A 23,272-nucleotide genomic window follows, 5' to 3' on the forward strand; every position below is an offset into this window, starting at 1 on the left:
TAAATCAACCTTCCGTTAGAGCAACACAGAGAGAAGGGGAAAAGGTAAATCGTCATTTAAAAAATGTATTTGACTTTTACAAAATCTTTTTTCGACAACTGCATAGACCATTATGCAACCTGTAACATAGAAGCTACTGTCTCCACTGTCAGGAGGATCTAGTACAAACGTTTACATACAAAAACAGTAACTTTATATGAAGCTTATAAATGAGAAGTTTACAGTAATACCACAGCATCACTGAAGCCTGTACAGCAGACTGAAAGTGGAGCTGCAGCTTCTTCTCTCTTCTTTTTTTTGCTGAAGGGATGCATAATCGGTATCTTCAAGATCATGAGAAAACCTCTTAAAAAACACATTTAAATGTTTATACAAAATGTATTGTGAGAATTTCCGAATGGATTGGAGGTCAAAAACAAAAAAACTCAAGACTGAAATACAGGAAATTCAAAATATACTGCTTTTGGTTAAAGTGGCTGGTAGGGAGAAACAATGAAACTATAAGGTCGATTTAACTGAAAAACGACAAAACTTCAGTCATCTCCAGTGCATTCTTTTGTTCTTTTTCTTATTCATGACAACTGTGCTCTTAGCAAAATGATTCATCTACAGTAGTTGGACACATAAAAGTGCATTTTTAAACAAAACTTTCCCAGGAAGTACAGTGTTATGACGTAAACGAAAAAAACCCTACATTTTCACAGTAATGTTCCATAAACATACGTACATCCAGAAGCACAAAAAAGAAAAACAAATCCTGAGAAAATAATCTCTACAAATCAACAATGACTTTGTTGAACTTCAGTGCATCGCCCATTACACAATCTCCAGAGTTTATAACAAACGTACAGAAAAGAAGCATACAAATACACAATAAAGTGAAAATATGGAGGCAAAGAAAAAACTGTGGCACTGCCAACAATGTCAACTTCATGAACAGAAATGAAAACAGGAATTATCACAATGTTGAAGGACATCAAGCTCTAACCTTCACATCCTTGTGGTTTTGGTATATGTTTGTTTTTTTTGGACGATATCAGACAGCACAATGTACAAATGCCTTCTACCTGTAAGTCACTGTTCAATCAGTTTCCCCACATCACTGCCCATGAGCTTTTTGTTCTCAGGGTTCTCGTACCTTCTGACTTTTTCTTTACAACCGAATAAAAACAAAAAGCAGGAAAATCAATATTTGATAGAGCAAGGCTCTGGCCCTCATGCAATAAGCATCCATGCAGAACTTGTAATCCCTACTCTCTAGGCAATCCGATATTTCTGTATGAAATGCAACAAGGAATAAAAAGAAAATCTTGATTTGCATCTGGACAGACCTCGTCTTTCTCCACTCAGAGGGGGGATTCATCTGTACACAGGGACCCTTTAACCTCTGGTGAACTTTGTGATACTTTTCTGTCATTGTTCTCTTCAGATGTGACTGAAGTGTTGTCATTTGGCCCCCTGTATCACATTGCTTCCTCTTATCACTGTGTTTCAGGGGCCCCAAGGCGGTGTTTTGGGTTCAGCACTGCAGCATACACGTGTTGCTCAGGGGGCAAAGGTCATCATGTGGGTAACCTCTCAGCTTCTTCTGGGGGATGAGATGAAATGAAAAAAGGGACAGGGTTATCTGACCAGCTAAGTTCTTTACATTTGTACATTTTCAATGAGACAGTAGGATGCATGATAAAAGCATGATTGTTAACCTGATGGTGAGGGAGAATTGTCCTCCCCTGTTGTGACAAACTGTAGATCAGAGCCTAAAGCCGCGATGGAGCTCCGGGGGCGGATGCAGCGGTCACCTGAGAAACTTCTGCGAAGTAATGCCTGGAGCAAACATGAACCATCAGATTAATCAATAGTTAAATATGTGAAATTTTACATTTAGTTATGTCAGGAAAGGGGGGGGGGGGAAGACGCAGGTGCGGCAATATGCAAGTAAAGGCTGCAACTCTTCTCAGTGATGATTTGGTGAGTTAATGACAATCTATTGTTGACAGAACACATTAATATCAAAACTCTACATGTAGCACCAACTGTCAGTCAATAAATTCAAAAACACAAAAACAGAAGAGAATGTTGCTGTAGCCTGTTTGAGCAGCACACAGTCGTACTTGTCTTGCCTTGCGTGTCATGGGGCTGGTGGGGGCGGAGGCACTGCTGTAGAGGCTGAGGCTGGAGTTTGACCTGCTGACAGTCAGACCCTTTGAAGTGCTTCCAGCAGGGGACAAGTACTTCTCCTTGATCTTCAGGTTGGTCCTGCCCTTTACTGTTGAAGGGACAAAAAAGGGACATTTAACAGGGTGCTGTGTGTAGATAATAAATGCTTTGACTAGCTCTTATAGATGCAAGAATGCTTACTCATTTTAGAATCAAGGCAATGAATACCTAACCTTAAAAATACACCAATGTTATACATATATTTTTTTTATTATACTGACATGGCACAAACGAAAATACAGAACCTTGATATAAATTGAAATGTTTTTTGTACATAGAATGATGAACTTAGGAGAAAGTACAAACTATTTGGATTAGTATGTTTAATGGAGCAATATGTAACTCTGACATGTTGCATTTAAAACTGATACTGCAGTCCAAATTCTAAACAGCTGTCTCTCCTGCCCCCTCCTCCCTAGAGTCAATGCACATGCAGGTTGCCATGTCGCAGACACGGAAGCTTCATTGTTTAGCCAGCTGTGCAGTCTGCAAACCTTTCTGCTTTCTGCCAAGGTAGGTAGAGTAGAATCCATTATCTGAACCAGTTTGCTTGCCCTCTTCTATCGCTCCAAGACCTGTTGGTTTTCCGTTCGCCTGGCAAACCAAGGGGTGTCCAAAACGGCCATGTGGGGGTGCCTTAGCCTTTAGCTTCTCTGGTCAAAACAAGTACTGACCGTTCAGAACTGAAATCAAAACTTGCTGTATTGTTGTCAGAGATGCCAGCACTTCAACATAGCATCTTTCCTTAATGTCTGATCATATAGTAAGGTGATTGAATTATTTAATTCAGTAGACATCTTATATATTGCTCCTTTAAAGTATGTGTCTAAACAGCATGCATCACTTTTGGTAACTGCAAGTCATACTAGACTTTCTGAACACAAAGTGTGCTGTTTTACAAGAAAATGTAGTTTGTAGGATGTATTTTGGGGTATATGTTACTGACCTCTGCAGGGGTCATTCTTTACCAGGAACTCATCTAGAGCAGTCCAGCCTCCTCCCACTCTGACCATCAACGTGCTGCGCAGGATACGAACCATGCGCAACTGCTGGGAATCTCCGAACTGCAGCAAACACACAGAATACATCATTTAAGCCACAGTTTGTTTTTAGATATCCTTACTGTTGCATCTTTACAATTCACTTCCAAGATTTCACAAATGTTTCCTTAGGCATTGTCATTTACACACACAGGAATTATACCTAATATCTCTTAAAAAAAATAGAATATGTAAACCACATCAGTGAGAAAAACACATGTTTAAAGTCTATTAAAATGGCTCACCCTGTATCTATTGGCACTTATTTGCTCCACTTGAAACCTCTTGGGACAGTTACACTGTGACACCTGTCGACTCACCTACAGAAAAGACAAAATAACAAGACGTCTGAGTAAATTTCACAATACATTAACCACTATAATTCATCATATGACATTTATAGGTGCTGTCCCATCATAAAACCTGTTCATACCTCTTCATTGATTTGATCTGCATCCAGTGTTTTCCTGTATGGATCTCTGCTGGGGTGTAGCGCACTTACAAACTCATAGTAGTCGATGAAGCCATCGCTGTTAATGTCGAAGATGTTAGCAACCGCGTTCATTTCCAGGGAGTTGGTTGGGAATTCTACAGAACATATGGAGATGGTTTTACTATGACTATGGAAAAGGTCTTGTTACAGAATACTTGATACACCTCCTTTAGACTCATTTGAGCATTTAAATGTATGATTTTTGATTGTGTCTTTTGGGTTCTAAAGTCATTCAGAGTGTGTGATACATGCATGGAAACACTGGACCAGGATATGAGTCGTTGTTCTTACTGGAGGCAAGGACATAATCAACAAGCTCCTTCTGGCTGATGCGTCCGTCCTGGTCCCGATCGATGCTGCGGAACACATCCAGGATCCGCGACTTCAAGTGACTGATCCACTGCATGTAGCGCTTTCGCCAAATATTGAAGTCAAAGTTTGCAAATTCCTCCATCTGTCCAGAAATGCAAAACAGCACAACATATTTACTGGTTGTCACAATGAACAGTGGAACTTTTTTTAACATATCTGTTGTTTTTAAAATGGGTTAATTCTGCAAGAACAATAACCTCTTTGAGCATTTGCTGGTGTTGCTCCAGACGTGTTTGTCTCGCCACAGCCAGGAGCCAGACTTTCTGCCACTGACGTACCAGCTGACTGAGCTCTGGGGTCTGGGGGTCAAGGTGCTCCAGGGGAACAGGCACTATAGGCGGGAGTTTCAGAGTGCTCCTTCTCTCTAGATAGAGAAACAGTAACATTACACATTCTGCTTAACAAACTGTGAGCCGCATCATATGCAGGGATTAAAACAATGACTTTTGGCGTTTATAACAGAAATGTGGCTCACTTGTGAGTGGACGTTTGCTGGGTGAGATTTGATGCTTAGGGATGCTTTTGTGTTTGCAGGACTTTGTGGCATGTTCAACCTCCGGAAACTTCTTATTCAATTCCTCCATGAAAACCTGCAGAGACAAATGATCATTGATGACACGGACCAGCAATGATGTGATTTAATTCTCTGTATGTGCTCGATAGTCTGGTAATATTGTAATATAGGGGAATTATACTAAGAATTATTAAAGGAAGATTTAGAAAATATATTTGTATAAAGAGAAGTTCCAATAAGTCAAATGAAGGAAAATAACATGTTGATTATGGCAATGGCTCTCAACTGCTGACCCAAAAGTGGCTGTTTTCAGTGGGTCGCGAATGTGTATGAGAAAAATGCTGTCAAAAAGTCTATTAAACGATTTTTGGTTGCTGGAAGTTGGAATCGTTCCATTATTTTTGTTCTGTCACGATTTGCACCATCTGAAATCCGAACTGCACAATTTTTCTGTAAATAAATCTGATTGATCAAAAAAAAAAAGAAATTTGGTCATGATTTTTCATGAAGGAGTGGTTGGTGGGTCCTGAGGCTTGACCAGTTGAGAACCACTGAGAATAATATGAGTTGACTTATTTGTCCAGCTAACAAAAAAGTATCTGCACATATTACCACTCCTCAGTTTGTAGCAGAATTGAAGAGTGGTCTGTATTTGACAGAGAAGATGAAATATGGTATAGAAGGGGGAAAAAATAGGTTTTAAAAAATCATACTGTATGCTGTTCTATCAATTCTTGGTTCTGCTCCGTGGTCTCGGGTAGTGGCTCCTGGTCTCTGAGGGTGAGGGATTCCTCTGCTGATGAGATCCAGTCCAGCAGCCTCTGGACCTCCTCTCTCTCTGCCTCCAGTGCTGCCAAGCTGGTCTGGATCTTCTGGCCCTGCTGCTGAGCCCAGGTCTGAACCTGACTCAGGAAATAAACAAGGTGAGTGAACTGCATGGGGTTCATTCAGATTTCCTAAAAGGCTGACTCAACAGTTTCACCAATTGCGTAAGCATTTGAGATCCCTAACTGATGGCAACTTAAGGTACCCAATATGATTAATTATATAATCCAGTGCCTATATCCGATGAACACTCACCTCCTCATAGCGAGTCTTGGTGACACTGATCCAGGATTTTAAGGTGATTATAGAGTCTGGGTGACAGGAGGCCAGGATCTCTTCACCCAGACACTGAATGTTCTGTAAGTCCACAGCCTGAGCCTGCAGGGCACTCATGGATTCCTTAATAGGATCAGAAAAAGGGTTTAATCAACATTTAAATCAGTAAAACATTCTCACGCTGGATGAACCATTAGCTTAGCAATAATGTAAAATTTCACTAATTTCAGACATTTTTCCTTTGATGTAGCTTAAGATGAGAAGCTCAAATGCTGTTTTAATGTTTTAATGTTACTACTTTGTTTATTTTATTGCTTTCATTTAAGACATTTTTTCTAAAACTGGAAGGGACATAGTCCAGATTTGTTAACCAGTTAGCTACCCTTCAACAGCAGCTAAACTTAATATTCAACTAGCTAACATTACATTAGCTAGAAATTTAACTCAGATGAAGCATTATGTTAGCTTTATCCTATTGCATTGTGAAACACTACAAAAAGGTATTATAAGCCAATTCTTAGCTTACTGATTTTTTTATGTATGAAGCTAAATGTATCTGCTGTGTGACAGTAGCTAACAGCTAATCAAATGTGTCGTTTCCTGTGAAATATGGCTGAATGTTCCTCTTGGATTGTATTATCATGATTCATTGTCTTTTTAGCTGCCATTTAAAATAACCACTGTGTGAACATGGTCAGCTACAAACCCTGTTGTACCAGTTCATTGCTTTGTGCTGAACATAGTGTCAAATTGTCAAGGATCTGCCTCAGGGAATGACCTACATCAAATCAAAATAATAAAAAAAAATACAAAAATCTGGTGAATGTGATTCAAACATTAAAAATCTGTATTTGTGTTCAAGGTGAAAATAAGTTTAAACTAAAGACAAAACTACTACTAAAGATTTCAGTTTACAAACTATTAAACATGTGTTAAAATAGATTAGACTTTTATTTGTACGTTTGCATGTAAAGTTTTTTTTCTGCAGCACCTATGCTCCAAAAATATTTAGAATCTCCCTCAGTGGTTTTCATTACCTTTGCCTTAAGCTTGGTCATCCTATCCTCTGATTGGTTAGTTTAGAGACATGCTTTCTGCTCAGAAAATTATCTGTCTACATCCAACTGTTTTTCTTAAGTCCAGTGATCCAACCACCACACATTGAACCCTAACATTACACATAATTCAGATCACAACTTGCAATATTTCTTGGAGAAGGCATAGATATCCCTGAAACTATCTAATTAATTAACAAACAACCTCAGCTAATATGAAAAATAAAGAAGACACAGCTACAAGATCTTGTGAATAATACCCAAGTTGCCCAATATTATGCTACTTCTTGTAATTACATTTTTAGCATGCAATCAGTCAATTAATTAAGTTTCTGTCATATGACCCCACTATTTGTCCTTCAAACAGGTTGAATGGGTTCAAGCATGAGTTTGTGCAACACTCGCCCTTTTGTAACTACCACTGAGCCAAACACTGAACCTTATCAACACTAACCTGTTGTTCTGTTTCAGACCGTGACCCCTTGACCTCCCCAGAAGCAAAATAAAGATAGGGCGTATGCATTTCCCCCATAGGTTGTGATAAGATATCATCTTATACTGACCTTGTGCTGTTTGCAGAAGGCGAGCAAGCCTTCCTCCTCCTCTGGTATGACCCCATACTTCAGTATCCTCTCTGCCTCAGTGAGACGTTCCATGAAAGAGTGGACGAGGCCGTTGAACTTTTCAGCCTGACGAGAACAAAGACATGTTTTAAGATAAGTGTAGGGAAGTGGTTTGCCCAACTAATTACCTTTTTTTTGTTAATTGTTATAAAAACAGCCAATAAGCTGCCATTGGCTGCCTGATATAGGATACAGCTTACATTTATTTTTGCTAATGTTCATTTGAATTTTACTAACAAGGATATTTTCCTATAAGGAGACTTGTGGTTTGTCCTGATTTGTAATTTTTCAGAGGAAATGATTAAATGTAAAGCCACTGTCAGCATTATTTAGTGCAGCTTCCATAAGGACAACAACAATGAAATAATATAAAAGCTCATTTCATCTTCTACTTTATTGTGATACCTGCTGAAGTGCAGCCTCCAGCCTGTCCTGCTTGCTGACTGACAGCTTGCACACAGCTTCCCAGCGGCCTTCCAGCTCATCCATCTGCTCCTGCAGCCAGTGAGCATCAGCTGTGCTGCTCCTGGTCAGATCTCTGACGGAGCGCTTCAGGGTTCTTATGCATCCAGCTCTCTTCCCCAGCTCCTTCTGGAAGGCCTGGGTTAAAAAAAAACAACAACAACTTAAATCAACTACATTTCAAGAAATTATAAACAGCTTAAAAGTTAAATCAGAGTGAATTCATCACTGAATATCCCATTATGACATCCATTCCTGTATGAGTTACTGAATCCTTTATCAGTTATCCTGTAGAAGCAGCGATTGCAAGGCATTCACATAAAAATATTACTGTACATTTTAAATTTACAAAAGGCTTACAAAAAACAGAAAACTTGATAAAATATCCTGTGGATCCTATTTTCCCTTTTTTAAATTATTGTATTGAAATTCTGAAATATTGAGTTCTACAAAACTGAAGGCATGATAGGTGTTGTACCTTATGTTTGTCTATCAGGTTGTGCACCATATCCTTGTCTCCGCCTACAGGAACATCCTCAGCTAGTTGGGGCTCTGCTCTGTACAGCCAGTCATTCAGAGCCTGCAGAGCGTCAGTGAATCGACCTGAGAACAGCAGGGCCTCCTCCAGCTTGTGTTGTCTGAGAGAAGCAAACAAAAACACGTTCAAATATGCTTGTACACAGTCAAGTTTATCCTCATCAGCTGTAACACAGTGCACACCTCTCCATGGATTTCCCACTGATCGTGTCCCATGTGTCTTTGAGTTCAGCCAGCAGGTTTTCCAGATGCTGTCTGTCATGGCCGGTTTGAGCTCGCTCGTGAAGGCTGCGCCCATTCTTAGATGCAGCGTCGTACATCGGCCTCTTTGACCTCAGCAGTTTCTGGAACTCCTAATTTTGTTAAAAAGAGTGATCAGTGACGACCTTCATGAATAAATTGTACACAAGTTCATTATGATGCCTTTGGCTATACTGCACCTTTTGCTCAGTCAGTTGTTGTTTAATCTCCTCGTGGGACACAGCGATCTCTTTATGTGTGTCTAACGTCTGCTCTACCTCCGTCATCCAGTCCACTAGCAGGCGCCATGATTCATTAAACTAAGATACAAGAAATAAAGGTATAAGTCACACTAAAGGTCCTCTGAGTAACACAGTAAATAAATGTAAAGTTTTAGAAACATGGAGAGTTGATATGATGGTTTACCTGTTTGACATTCTTTTTGACCTCCTCCAGCATCCTGCCTCTTTCCGCAGCCCGCTGCTGTAGCTTCTTGTAGCGATCCTGGACAGTCATGATCAGGTTATGGATGACATCACAGTCTTCCTTCCTGCTCAGCTCGGTTAGTCTACATGCTGTGTTCTCCACTGTGCTCTTCTTCTCACCATAGCCCTTCACCTCATTCACCAGCGTCTGTGTAAAAAAGAAATGGTTCATATCAGAAAAAACTAATACATAGAAATGTTTAAGTAACTCTGAATCTGACGGGGTTAAACAGTAGATATAAAAAGACCTACTCTTTGGTCCTGCAGCTGAGTACAAACTGTGTCCAGGACAAAGCTGGGAGCAGGAAGAAACCCAATAGACTCTTCACACTTGGTCATCTTAGTGAGAAGTTCCTGCACACTACTGTGAAACTCCTTGGACAGACTCAGCCCTTCTGTAAGCTTTGCCTATGGGAACAAATGACAGGCATTTAAAAAATTGCAATGATAACACAACACAACATGAGAAAGAGTTAAACCACCTTTCTCTCCTGGACTTTGCTGTAAACAGAGGCCCATTTCTGTTCGAGAATGGATAAGCTGTGTTCGGTGCTCGATCCCCGCACAACATCTCTGCTCTCCAACATCCTGTGGATGGCATTCTTCACATCCGTGTAGGCGTGGAGCTTTGACTCCATCTCATTGCACAACTCCTTTCATAGGCGAGAAGAAGGAAGCCAGTCAGTTTTTTTCATTTTCTTTGAAGAAATACTTTTTGTTTTGATAGTTAGAATTCTGGTGAGTTTTACCAAGTGTGCACTGAGCCTTTCAGCAGCAGAGTCCGGCATACTCCATATGGTTTTAGAGGAGGACAGTCTCAGGTCTGTGTTCTCCAGCCACTGCAGAAGATCCTGAATCTCCATTGTAACATCTTGTACCTGCAGAAAAAAAATTAAATAACAGATTAATGCAAAAATATTTGTTTGTGATGTATATATCAGCTACAACAACCTCAGTTGTTTTATATGCTCTATAGAAACCTTCACATTATATGGTTTATATTTAAACTGCTTTTCTTTTTGATAATTTATCCCACTGGTTGCAATTTGGACTTATCTCTTCATGCCTTTATGTTTACCGTTACAATCACCACAAGAGGGTGCCAAGATATAGCAATATAGTTTCAAAATACACTATAAATATTAAGCAAATATTGTCAATAATTCATTTTATGAGGACAGTTTTTGTCTGTAAATTCATTGCACTTGTTTCCGATGAATCTGACTTTCTCTCTTCACCTGACTCAGTCTGTTCTCTAACTCCAGCTGCCTGCGTTCAGTCTCGCAGCGGACAAACTCCCAGCTCTCATTCAGCTGCTCCAGGCGAGACTGCAGACCATGCGGGCTGTCCCCAGACCCGACCTCCAGCAGCCCCCTGCCTGCCTGGTTCAGGGTCTCCACAGTGCGAACGTGGGACATGACATCATTACGCAACACCTTGGAGAAGTAGGAAGCAATTGAGGTCAGACATGCAAACAAGACACATTTTTACAAAAGTACAATTTGGAGATGTTAGGAGCTTTAAATTATATTTATTGTGCCTGGCAGGTTATACAGATCCATTTTTTTTGTTGGAGAAGAATCGAGAAGCATGTATGACTTGTGAAGAATATATTAACATAAATATTACAAAATGCACAAGCACTGTAGACACAATGTTGAAAGCTATCAGGAGGAAGAAGTTATTCAAGGCCAAGTGTTATCTGGCAGATACGAGATATGAGAAGTTTGAGTGCTATAACACTATGTAACAAAGCAAATTTGTGATGAGTACATATTTTGAAGCCTGAACATACAGTATATCAAGATGTTTAGGGCAGCCACCTACCTTGTGTTTTGCCAGCTCTATTTCACAGGCCTGCAGGTCGATGCTGATTGGCTGGCTGCCCTGCAGTTGTTCTGCAGTCCTGGAGAGCCATGTGTGCAGCTCATCCAGTGTGTTTTGGAACTGACCCAGACCCAGCAGAGCACACTCCAGCTGATGCTGATGGCAGCACAGGAAAGGAGAAACATGTATTTTTCGGTTTTACATTTGGCCTGTTTGACATGTAGCTTTCATGCAGTTTATATAGGGCCCTCATAAGTTCACATCATATTTAAAGAAATAACACTGACATTATGCATATGATGTGTTATGTCGGCATTACATAATGATATCTGCCAAAAATATATTTACCTGTCTGTTGACGGTCTCTGACTCCAAGCTGTCCCAGCGGTGTCTGAAGTCACACAGCGGTGAGACTGAACCCGGGCGCTCTGAGCCTGGAGACAGTCGGCACACAAAGCGATGGTTCTGACTCTCTATCTCGATTTTCTTCTGGTAGAGCTCACGCTTAAATTCCTAAAGGGAGACAAAACATGATAAGAGTTTGAATAATATATACCAGCTATTGTAATGACTGTTTTTGTCATTGGTAATCTGTATTGTTGAGTGAATTTACCTTGAGATCACAGAGCTGTTCTTTGACTGACTCCAGGTCAGGGCCAACCATAAACTCTTCAGTTGACCTCAGCTCAGCCGACTTCAACCACTCGAAAAGACCCTATTAAGAAAACAATAACAATGACACATCGGACATTTGGCTGCAGAAGCTGGGGATTGAACCCCCGACCTGAGAGACAGCCGACTCTACCACTGATCCACAGCTGCTGCCCTGTGAGTGTCACATTAAACAAAATGTTTGTACTGAATGGTCCGATGACTATTGCTGTTGGTGTATGGAGCTGGATTCATTTAACATAGTTTGCTCCTTTAATAATGTCACACAGTTTGCTCCATTAAACGTATTTGCCTTTGGAAGGGGACCACACTGTCTGTCAGTCACAGCAAAAAGCTGCAGGGAGTAAGTCTTAAACACTGCTACTCAAACAGGAAAAAAAGAAGCTTGTTAAAGTCTTTGGCAGGATGCCACAGCACTGCATAAATCAGGCAGTGGGCAGCTAATTTGAAATAGCTATGATAATGACCTAGAAATACTATTGAGTAAATTAGTATGTATGCATGATCCAAATGTTTCTGAAGTTTAAAAGATTGAAACTAGGGCGCTGATGGCGCAGTGGTTAGTGCGCACGCCCCATGTATGGAGGTTGTAGTCTTCCAAGTGGGCGGCCCAGGTTTGAATCCGGCCTGTGGCTCCTTTCCCACATGTCATTCCCCACTCTCTCTCTCCCTGATTTCAGACTCCACTGTCCTATCTCTCCATTAAAGGAACAAAAAGCCCAAAAAAGAATTATTTAAAAGATTGAAACTTAACAGAGACACACAGTTTGGGCAGCAACAAGCTCTGAACCAGTTGTTGTCTGACCTTAAGATTCAGCCAAATCCTAAGGTTCTGTTCTGGTATTCTCACAAACAAACATACACACACACATTCAAATCTTATTATTGAACCATCTGCCTGTTCAGATAATGTTCCTTATTAAGTAAACATCCTGTTGGCCGTCAGACGGCTGCTGCATCGTGTATGAAGGCACAAACCTGCATAGTGTCCTGGTAGTGAAGTGCCGTCTGCAAGGACTCCTCCAGCTTGTTGTGACATTCGTTCCACAGTTTGCTCAAGTTGTTCCATGTGCAATAGAGCTGTTAAACAACAAAATCGGTTAAGTTAGAAAAAGCAATGTCATGAGTTGAAGAGGATTTCAATTCAATGTATTTCTTACTTCATCTAGGCTCTTTGTGACATCTGGTTTATCTGTATCCCCACAGGCTGACATCAGGTCCATTCCCAGAACACCAAGGGTGTCCAGATCTCCCTGTAAACTGTCAATGTCCTCCCTGAGAGTCTAAAGGCATGAAAGGGTGAAAAGTGTTTTATAGGCTTTTTTTTGTATAACAATGTGAAATTGTTATGTACGTCTCCAAACCAACCTGCATGGTCTCAAGGCTCTGGCGGATGGTTTCGGAGTCTGTCCGACTAGCATTGAGATCCAGAACGGCCTGCTGACCATCATTGAGAGCAGCTGTGACATCACTGACATCACTCCAGAACTTCAAGGCCAGATCCAAAAGTTTGAGCAGCCAGCTTTCCCTCTCCTGGGCCTGAGTGTGTGTCTCATCCCACAGCTGGGACAGGCTGGATACTCGCTCCTGGATGGCTAAAATTCACAAATAAAACAGGAATTTGGCTTAGAATGGTCCTTCTCCAGTTGTTTGCATTTCTCTTATGCTATATTATTACATATTATTCATCTTATCTTATTTCTCGTATGCAAACAAATAAGAGTACCTGTGCCAACCGATCCGTCACCGGCTGCCTGTGTGTTAGCCAGCAACTCATCTGCCTGCGTCTTGATGCTGCCAAGGCCTGTCTCCAGCTTGGAAAGCTCAGCCAGGGTGTGTTTGTTGTCCTGCAGCTGCTCCTGGATCCTTGGGGTGAGGCCTTGAAGAGAGCTGTGAGTCTGTATGCGACTGCGCAGGCGGTCAAGGCTCTCTCTGATAAGTGTCATCCTCTCATTCAGCTATTGATTCAAGAAATAGATATGAGGGTGTGTGCTTTGGCATATTTGTCGTGTGTAAAGGGCTATTTAGAACAATTTTTTGATTTGTCCGAATGTTTTTTACCTGTGTGAATCGAGGCAAGGACTCCTCCAGCAGATTAGCCGTCTCTCTGACTCGGTCTCTGATGGCTCCATGTTGCTCCTCGGCCTCTGAAGCCTTTCGACAGAAATCCTTCCCCTGAGTGGGGTTAAGTTCTGATAAGCGTTTTGCTAGAGAGCATAAGCGTGCAATCAAGGGTCTATGTTCTGCTATAGACTCCCTCAGACCCTGAGCAGAGGAGAGAAGAAAAGAAAGCTTGTTAAATATTTGGAGAACACACTGTCTTTTAGAAAGAACCTGAGTTCATTTCAATTACTCAAAAGAATATAGGTTGCTGTTCCTTTAATGGCATACCTAACAATGCCGACACACCATTATAATACGACTGAAAAAGTATCCCTGTCAGGTCGTGGATAACATTAGGGAACTGCACTTAGACAAAACACCTTATTTACCCAGAGGAATAGTGGCTTACTGTGAGGTATAAAAGGACCTCTTTGTTGAAATGGACAAAAAAAAACGCCGAGTGATAACAAAGAGAAAAGCTTGCAGTGTAATGTGGAGAAGCAGGTTCCTTCTACCTGTAAGAGGTCCTGTTGTTCCCGAAAGGCTTCGTAGCTAATTGTGCTCAGGGAGAGCTGGCCAATTAGGGATTGAGTTTCTTGAAGCCAAGGCGAAACCTCAGCAAAGCCCTCTGAAAACTGGAGAAGAAGCGACTGAGCGTGCTCAAGTTGCAGGACCACATGGGAATTGGTGGCTGAGGTTGTGTTGCATTGTTCCTGTAAGGCATCCATTGGTGTCTGCAGAAAAAAAGAAAGAACAATTTTGAGAACTGTTTTAAACTTTAATATCATTATATTAATTGCTTAAAATGAACTATAGAGAGTTACCCGCAAATCGCCGGTTTCTCCTTCATCACTGTATGTCAGCAAGATTTCACTGATCTTCACCATCTTCTCAATGTTGAACCTGTGTTGAAGAATCTCCACAGCCAAAATCTATTCAAGAGACAAAACATCTTGTTTCATTTAATTACAGTACAGACTTGAAATTGTTTTTTTTTTTTACAACTTTTTTTCATACAAAGATGGTAAATGTGTAGTTGGTTCATAAGTTAGTGAATTATATTTTCTGACCTTCTGTTCATAGAGTTGTTCTGCTATGAGCTCTGGATGCAGATTGATGGATTTCAGCTTCTCAAGACTCAGTGCTGTGTCTCTGAACCAAGCCATCTCCTTTACCACTGCTTGCTCCAGCTGATGAGAATGTGCTAAATGTTAGCATAGTATCATAACAGCACAACAACAAAACATGACCATGTCAAAATCACACAATTACATCACTTGGAAGCACATACTACCACTCTGAGGAACAGTCAGGATGTAAAATGTTATTTGTGTATGAAAAGAAGACATTTTATAATGTAATGTCCGAACACCTTTTGTGCAAAAAAGACAATAGACAAATTGAACTGTCAGGGGCCCTCCTTAGTATTTAAAATATATTGTTTGAAATTGTTGTAATTTTATTAAAATTTGTCAATCAACATTTAAAAAAAATGTTTCGAAGTAGCGAAGAAGTCACCCTATCATAATTTTCCGTCTCTGCTGTTGCTAGGCAGAAAAGCTTTACTTCCATCTCTGTTATTGGAGGTCCTGCTATCAAATAACAGAGGGCCTATAGTAAACTTAAATCAGTTAGGGAATAATTTCAATTGACAGTAAAATTGACCAATCACATCTTCCATGTCAGTGGGTGGGGTTTGTTAGCATTGAGTTTATGACAAGTAACTCTGCTTATAGTTGTCCAAATTAGCTAGCTAACCTACCTCCAAATTAGAAACCGTAAAGCGAATCAATTATCAATGCCATGTTCAGGATGAACTTTTAAAGAAAAAGTTGGAGGTTATCAGCAAAGGAACACCTACAACCGTAAATGAAAGCTTTTGAGAAGCAATTAGACTTCAGCACTAACAAGTAATACCTGTCGTGGACTTTGTTTTCAAGTGATTAGATCATTGTTTTGGTTATGTAGGCCTACATTATTCATTAAAATCTTTGTTTTACCATTGCTTGTTATGCTATTTAATGCAACGCTAGACTACATAGGATAATCAAAGCTTGCATTAGACATAATTGATGCTTTTAGTAAGAGGTAGCACATATTTATTAGTTATTTTAAACTTTTGTTGCTGATATCTACACCCTCTTTTGACTATTTTGCATTTAGCCTCCACAAATGTATCAAGTGTCACAGTGTTGGCTAAATACATTTAGATTTAGACGCATATTTATGAAATGATAGCACCTTTTGTCAGAGTCAGTTAAATTAGGCTGGAAATTATATTTGGTTTTATAAACATGGTGTTTAGCATCATAAGGCATTTTCAACTGTACAATAAAAAAAGTAAAAAAAACTCTAAAGTGTATGACAGGCTTATTGTATTGTGTTTTGCAGATTTACCCTCTGTCTCTCAGCTGCACATAGTACTGAATCTCCAGCATGTGTCTGTGCTCCACCTGCCCCGAGGAGCTCCCTCTCAATGCGGCCCAGCCACAGGTGGAGGTCCTCCTGGCTGGAGGTACAGCGACTGGAGGCCTCCAGGGCCTGCTCAAGTCTCTGCAGCACATCCAGACTGCTTATACTTAGCACAGAGCAACGGATACGCAGGGAATCCATCTTCTCCTGTACCTGCTGGGATTCCTCCTCTGAAGCACAGGACAAAACGCAAACATTGGGAATATCAGAAGTAATAGGGTAACCAGTTTGCAGATATTGACAGTATTAAAATGTCAGACAGAGTTATAGGATATGTTTTAACGTTCTTACATATTGACATTTAGTATTAAATCAATTCTATTAATCAACATGTTTGTTGGGAGACTTTTTATTTGAATTGTTTTTAACTGTTTTCGACATTTCATACAGCTTGCATGACTATAGAAAACATCTTCATTTGATAACATTAATAGATTAGATAGAGTAGAACATGTTAGAGTAGAGCATGTTAGAGTGCAAAGGTCTGCTTCTACTAACGGCAGTTTTGGAGCGAGACATTTATACAACATAGGTTAAAGCCTTGTTTTTGTAACCCTCAATAACCTTAAATTGACGTAAGGTCATAAAGTCTATAAAGTAAACCTTACCTGAAATTGCTCCCATGAGATCATGGGCTGACCTTTGTATTTTTCCTAGCTCCACAGTTTTTACTTGAATCTCTTCAACAACAGCCTTGACAAAGGTAAAAAAAAAAAAAAGTCACAATTATAATTCTCAGGCCAAAAAGCATTTGCTCTAATGTGCATGCAGTTGACCTATAAATGATACTTTTCCAACCTTGGCCCTATCTGTTGCTTCTGAGAGATGCAGCATCACTCTCTCTGCATTCCGTAGTTCAGCTAGAGTTTGCTCCACCGATATGAGCCATTGCTGTAAACTGTCTACTCCCTCCTGGAAGAGCTGGGCCCTGGGCAGAATGAGTTCCAGACACGCTCTCCTACCAATTACAAGACATCCACAAATTGTTAAGTAAGATTCTAACATGGATTAACCTTTGCCAAATGAGAGTGTGGCATTGGCACTAAATGTATCTGACCTTTGTTCTGCCTCCAGCTGTAAAGCCTCCCATTTCTGTTGGAGAGCAGAGAGCTTGACCTTGGTCTGCTCCCCTTCCTCTCCTGGGTGGGCCTCCACCAGTCGAGGGCCCTCCAACATCATACAGTCCATGCTACGCCTTCGGTCTGTTAGGAGGCGCTGCAAGAGCTGTAAAAGAACAGATTTGTTCATGAAGTTCAAAAGGTTCATTACAGATGGTGGAGTCATAAATCATATTTAACCTTTAAACTTTGAGAAAAGGCAGACATGCTCATTATTTCAAGCCCCGTGTAGAGAACCTTTTGTTTAAAATCCAAAACATGTACAATGAGATGCCAGTTAAGTTCATTTTGTAGAGCAGGAGCCCAAGGTTCAAAAAGGCCAAAAGAAATTTTTAAAATAGAAAAAGAAACGTTTTTTATCAATACTACAGAAATAAATTGCCTTTCACAAGAGGTTCAATTTCAAATGGCATTTCTTGGTGCTAAGAGCTAACATTTATCAAAGCCCTATGCTTGTTTTTTATGCACTTCCGTCATTGTGGATAAGCCCTGTCTCATGTGACAAGCTTACATTGTCGAGAGTCAGTCAGGTTTCACCTGATTCAGAAGAACTCACAATGGCTGTGATTACAGCTGAGTGAGGTAGTTCCCTTTTTTTCAGACCCTAAGGAAATGTTCACAATGACTTACTGATAGTGGTTGTGAACGCCACCCATCCACAAAAAGAAATAACTGAGTTTAAAAGAAAGCGGTTGAGCATTTTCCATGACCCGCAGCACACTTTTCAAAAGCTGAACCAATCAGGCGTATCCCCCAAGAATAGTGCTCAAAAGACTTTTTCTTTGCAGACTAGAAATGAAGTGAGGTGATGTGATGTCGGTGATAACAGACCTTTTGTTCTTGGAGCTGTGCTTTCACCACTTTGACCTCTGAAGATGGTGGTTTCTGATTTGCTGTGAGCTCTTCAATCTCACTGACCCATGTGAGCAAAGCTTCCAGGTTTTGGAGAAACGTGTCAGAATCTGTGGACGCATCCTTCAGTGCCAAGGTAGATCTCGTTCCCTTGAGATGGACCATTGAAAAGTATTAGCTGAGAGGTATTGATGAATGGAAAGACATTGTTCCAGGTGAAACATGATCAGGTTAACTTTACAAGCACAAGGGGGGAAACAATGGGTTCAGGGTTAAAGCATACCTGCCATCTATCCAGACTGGATTCTTGGTCTGAGCTTGAGTGTCCATCACTTTGGAGCTGCAAAATATAGACAGACTAGTTTCAATTTATTGAAACATTCTTTTAAAAAGATTTACTGTCAATGCCATGGGTAGGAAACATGAGGAAAGGTAAGAATGTTAGGGTCAGATGTTGATGTATTGAACACATGAGATTAGACGTGTTTGAAAATTGGTGATTTTGGTTAACCTCTGCCAGTTCCTTAGCGGCACCATTTAGGACTCTAACAGTTCTTGTAACAACGGGGTCCCCTCCTTTATCTCCAGATGGATATTCGGTAACTTCCACAATCTCTGTTACGATCGTCTCTGTCACTTCCGTCACTTCTGTAACCTCTCGTGATGCCAACGTCTTCCAGGACCAAGGGCTTCCTTCTCTGGAGTCTCTTCTCTGGAAGCTGGCCCTCCTCTCCGCTGCACTCTTGTCGAGATGAGCCAGGGGGGATCTGGCAAACTCCGGGGGCACTGTTCTCCTTGTGAGGGTCCCATTTCGGGATGTTTTTATTGGAGAAGGGCTGCTGTGCCATGCATTTTCCAAAGTACTGCTGCTCCTGATCGTAGAGGCTGGAGAACTCCTGAGGGGTTTATCGGAACTGGGAGTTTGAGTCCCCTCCTCCCTTTTAAGATCAATTTCCTCTAACTCCTTGTCGCACTCTGACTCCGTTTCCTTGATTGCATCCTCCTTTGCATTGTCTTCAACAGCCACTTCGGGTTTGGCCTCTACATGCTGTTCCTGGGGCTGCCACTCTCTTCTTCGTTGGTAACACTCCTTTAGGAAGGCCTCGTCTGACCTCACGTGTTTGGACTTCTGGCCCAGGCAGCTGGGCCGGCTGATGAGGTTACCCATAATCCTTCAGCCCAGAGGCTAGTGAGGTAACAGGTGAGGTAAGGCCCCTTGGCCATGCATGCAGAAGATCCTTCAGCTACCTAAAATAAGACAAGGGGGCTCTGGGTCATCATGCAGTGAAAACGTGCTCATTGTGTACATTAACCAAACATATCATTGCTCACTTTTCTGCTTTTCAGTAACTGTGCAGTATTAATTGCAACTGGTTCTATCTTCAGATAACTCATGATACAAAATGTTACCAGTTTCTCACATTTTTTACTTGCCAAATCCATGTGCCAACATTGCCCTTTTCCTGCCACTGATAGATTACAGCGAACTACAGCAGAGATACTTGGCCCGGACAGTCGCTGTCCCTTTGTTTTTCTTTTGACCACATACACACATGCTTCCCATCTATCTCACATCACCCACTTAAATATTCTGGGCTTAGAAATCAATGTGACAGGCTTGTCGAGGATCCCACTGTTGAGCCTGGCACAGAGGAGCGGTGGCAAAAGGCCAGCATTTTCTCTAACTTAGCCTGGACCAGTCCTGGGAAACCCGCTAAGAATCTGATCAAATATGACAGCCATAAAAACGCCTCATTTCTTTTTGGGTGACAATAAAAGGAGGGGGTTTGAACACAGGGTGGCATGGCGGAAGTTGGGGGGAGGGTAATGAAAACATACACCAATCAACAAAGGCACCTTAGTGTGCAGACTAAAATAGTGGTTTTCCATTATGAGATCGAATTGGAGCTTGTAGGACTCTCATCAACACCTTGTTGGAGCAAAGTCAGTACATTACTGAAGAGACTCTGATTGGCAGTGACAATTTCAAACTGTGTCAGCCTGCCTGCTCCCCTCTCAGCACAGTGCCTTCATTGCTTTGACAGAAGGGTTAAAGGTGAATGTAATTATCTTGGTCTTGAGGAGCTGAGGTGAGCCCATCAGGAGATCACAGGGAGGGTCCCTGTCCTCTCTCTGAGGCGAGGTTGGACCACTCCATTCATAATTATACAGGTCACCTCAGGTCATGCTTGGTGACTAAAGATCTGTTGGGGGGCAATATGGGTGGACACAGGGGCAATTGGGATGTTGGCTCTACAAAATACTGAGAGAATTCTCTTTGGAGCTTGCTCAAAAATTCAGAAGAGGTGGATCTTTGGGTTCAATCACATGCTGCAGTCAGGCTGTTGGCAGAGATAATTATGCTGAATAAGCAGCTCTTTTAATCCTGCCAGAGGTTAGACACAAAGACAGTCTGTAGCCAAGGAGAACTCAAACTGTGCTACTTTCAACATGCATGTCATTTTTGAAATAAATCAAATCTCATTAGTGTGTCTCCCAAGTATGAAACTAATCATAATTAACATACAGCGAGGCTCTTAACTAAATGAGACTATAAAATGACCTAGTTTGATATGATGCCTGCATGTGCATTAGGCTAGTAATTACCAACATCATGCAGGTCTCTGCTGAGCAGATGATGCAGTCAAGAGAGATCCACAGGGGAGCTCACAGTCTGATCAGAGAGTGGTGCCCAGACAAAGCCTCAGACTCCAGATCAATGATTACCCAGTTAGCTCAGATCACTGGCCAGCAGTCTCCTGAGGAGAGCAGAGAGAGTGCCTGTGGCCGTGTTCACATGGTTTAACAATTCAACAAGAGGGTGTGCCGTGTCTGGTTACTTCTTCATATGTGTGGTTGTTAGCTGAATTACACGTTTGCCTCTACAGTGATTTCACTGCAATGTACAGTAAGCAAGAATATGCTGAGTAGGCTGATTATGGAGCACATGGTGCACTGCGAGGGGAATATAATCAGACATGAACATGCAAATGTACGATTATTATATCTACTAGACATGGGCGCGCAGACACTGATATACACCCTACTTTTTTTAAATTAAACATTAATCACATGAAAGAATATTATAAATCCCATGACCTACATTCTTCTACTATCAAAGCGCACAAGGAAAGCCCCCTCAAAATGCCTCAAGCCTGTGTTTGATGTGCACCTCTCTCTTTCTAGTGTAATGGTTCAAGAGGGGGAACCAGAGAACCACTCCACCATTTACCTCATACTGCCAATGACCTAACCATCCCATCACTTAACCTATTTCCAAATGGCCCTTAATTCAGCCAAGCCCTTTCCCTGCACTCAACAGTGATTTATGATACATGACTGCAGTCCATTTCCTGATGAATTTGATTACAACCAAGGTATGGGGGCTTCTTTTGTGGTATGGCAAAATATAAAATAAAAAATCCTAATGTTAATGTCTGGAAGGAAGCAAATACTTAATTTCCAATCTTCATATGATTCTTATCTGAATCTTAATTTGGAGACTTGTATGCTATCCCCTTACATTTTAAAATATCCATACAGTATATACTCGAGATCAAATCTTAATCGTATGTATTGCACAATTGAACCATTCATATTTTCTAAATTTTCAAATATGTCTGTATTTGTATGAAATACGATTGTAATTAGTAGAAGAACAATAATCATTAATCACAACAGTAGAGCCCCATGACGTTGTGTCACTGCTGTTTGTCTGCCTCTGTTAAGGGAGGTCCTGAAGTAACAATCATGGTAGTGGTCCCTAATCAGAGATGGCAGCTGTGCACTCACTCACCCATGAGACTCATAACATTTTAGGCTGGATATTGTACAAGGTCACACATTCATCCCAAAGACAGCCTTCTAAAAGTGAAAGAAAAGGCTATTTCATACAACCAGGTGTCAGCATGGTTGTAGCAAAGCTATTAAAAAAATGTGCTTTTGTTTAAGATATGCTCGTGTGGTTTTAATCTTTTAAAAAAACCCACTAAGAATTTGTTTACAAAGAACAAACTATAGAATATACAAATATATACTTACATGTAAACTTATCCATTCAAACTCATGATGTCTTTAAGTGTGTCATTGCCTGCTGCACTTGCATTTTTCACTTCCAATGAATTTAAGAAAAAAACTCATTTACTGTCACATGGCTCCCTGAAATCACTGACCAGCAAAGTCCCAAACCAAACTCTCCCCTGAGCCAATCCTGGCTAAAAGGCAGTTTTGGCGGTTTGAAACTCACGAGAAACCACACTTACCCCTGAAGCACAGTTGAGCCAAACAGCACGAGTAAAGGAATCCAGCCAGTCCTCAATCACCATTCAAAAAAAGGGGAGAAGGGGGGGGAAATCCAGCTTTGTTTGAGCATCCTTTGAACGGCCTCCCAGCTCCAACATCCCAAACTGAAGGCTCCTCACAAACACATATTCAAGCATACTTTCTCCAATACACACTCAATCACACATGTCCACATACAAACACACTTTCCAAACACTCTCACACATGCCCTGATAACTCATGCTTTTCCGTTGCCCACAGTCACAGGCAAACAATGTCCTCCTCTCCCCTTCACGGTGCACCCCTCCCCTCCGCTCACTTCACTTCTCCTCCCACCAGCTCTGCTCCTCTCCCTTTCTTCTTTGTTGTGGGAGCTGTGATAGAGGAATTCCCTCCTTGTTAACGCCGCCGATGGGATAGTGCGCCCAGATGGAGACAATGTATTCCAACGGCTCAGTTGAACTCCCACAGTTCCCAGCCAAGAGCAGTTTTCACATGGAGGTCAGATTGTCAGCCTGCTCCATATAAAGACAAGGCGGTGGCATTCTCATCAGTTCTGCAGCTCAGGTTGCTCCTGTCCCCGGCAAGCTAGGCGGCAAAGTGCCCCCTTTTACCTTCCCCAGGCTTTTTCTCTCAATCTCTCCCTTCTCATCCAACAAAGCCCCTCCTCTGGGTCTGACTGTGGCTCAGAAAACTCCATGCTGCTTCTGCTTGAAAAATGGGATGGGTGGGGGGGCAAAAAAAAGGAGAGTTTTCTAAAGACCCCCGGGCCGCCCCTTGGAACATTCACATGTTAAGTGACAGCTGC

General features: G+C 41.4%; 1 protein-coding gene across 2 annotated transcripts; it reads right to left on the bottom strand.

The window, feature by feature from the left end:
- Positions 1–288: 288 nt before the first annotated feature.
- Positions 289–23,272, bottom strand: macf1b (microtubule actin crosslinking factor 1b). 2 transcript variants are annotated; one of them, XM_061051169.1, is made up of 40 exons: positions 22,446–23,272; positions 18,695–19,431; positions 18,467–18,523; positions 18,163–18,333; positions 17,271–17,437; positions 17,012–17,171; positions 16,822–16,906; positions 16,139–16,383; positions 14,812–14,931; positions 14,566–14,673; positions 14,257–14,475; positions 13,700–13,903; positions 13,365–13,596; positions 13,007–13,233; positions 12,799–12,921; positions 12,617–12,718; positions 11,580–11,681; positions 11,315–11,479; positions 10,967–11,122; positions 10,378–10,575; positions 9,889–10,017; positions 9,622–9,792; positions 9,392–9,547; positions 9,081–9,287; positions 8,855–8,974; positions 8,598–8,767; positions 8,356–8,515; positions 7,821–8,015; positions 7,356–7,481; positions 5,717–5,860; positions 5,350–5,538; positions 4,598–4,712; positions 4,320–4,486; positions 4,042–4,204; positions 3,691–3,845; positions 3,503–3,577; positions 3,164–3,281; positions 2,112–2,266; positions 1,704–1,824; positions 289–1,585 (listed from the first exon to the last, which is right to left on the bottom strand). In XM_061051169.1, the coding sequence occupies exons 2-40, from the start codon at positions 19,349–19,351 to the stop codon at positions 1,563–1,565; spliced, it is 6,357 nt and encodes a 2,118-aa protein (XP_060907152.1). In that variant the 5' UTR covers positions 19,352–19,431; positions 22,446–23,272; the 3' UTR covers positions 289–1,562. The 2 variants fall into 2 exon arrangements, with proteins under 2 accessions (XP_060907152.1, XP_060907151.1); XM_061051168.1 differs by having other exon boundaries at positions 289–1,588; positions 22,446–23,271.

The sequence above is a fragment of the Labrus mixtus genome, chromosome 11, assembly GCF_963584025.1.
Source record: "Labrus mixtus chromosome 11, fLabMix1.1, whole genome shotgun sequence".
NCBI lineage: Eukaryota > Metazoa > Chordata > Actinopteri > Labriformes > Labridae > Labrus > Labrus mixtus.

Bases quoted from the DNA above. Each gene is read 5' to 3' on its own strand.
- macf1b (XM_061051168.1), bottom strand. From the start codon at position 19,351: ATGGGTAACCTCATCAGCCGGCCCAGCTGCCTGGGCCAGAAGTCCAAA. The intron at 18,334-18,466 runs GTATGCTTTAAC...GTCCATCTCAAG, and splicing joins CCAGTCTGGATAGATGGCAG to GGAACGAGATCTACCTTGGC. The intron at 4,713-5,349 runs GTATGATTTTTT...TTGTCTCTGCAG, and splicing joins AATTGATAGAACAGCATACA to GTTTTCATGGAGGAATTGAA.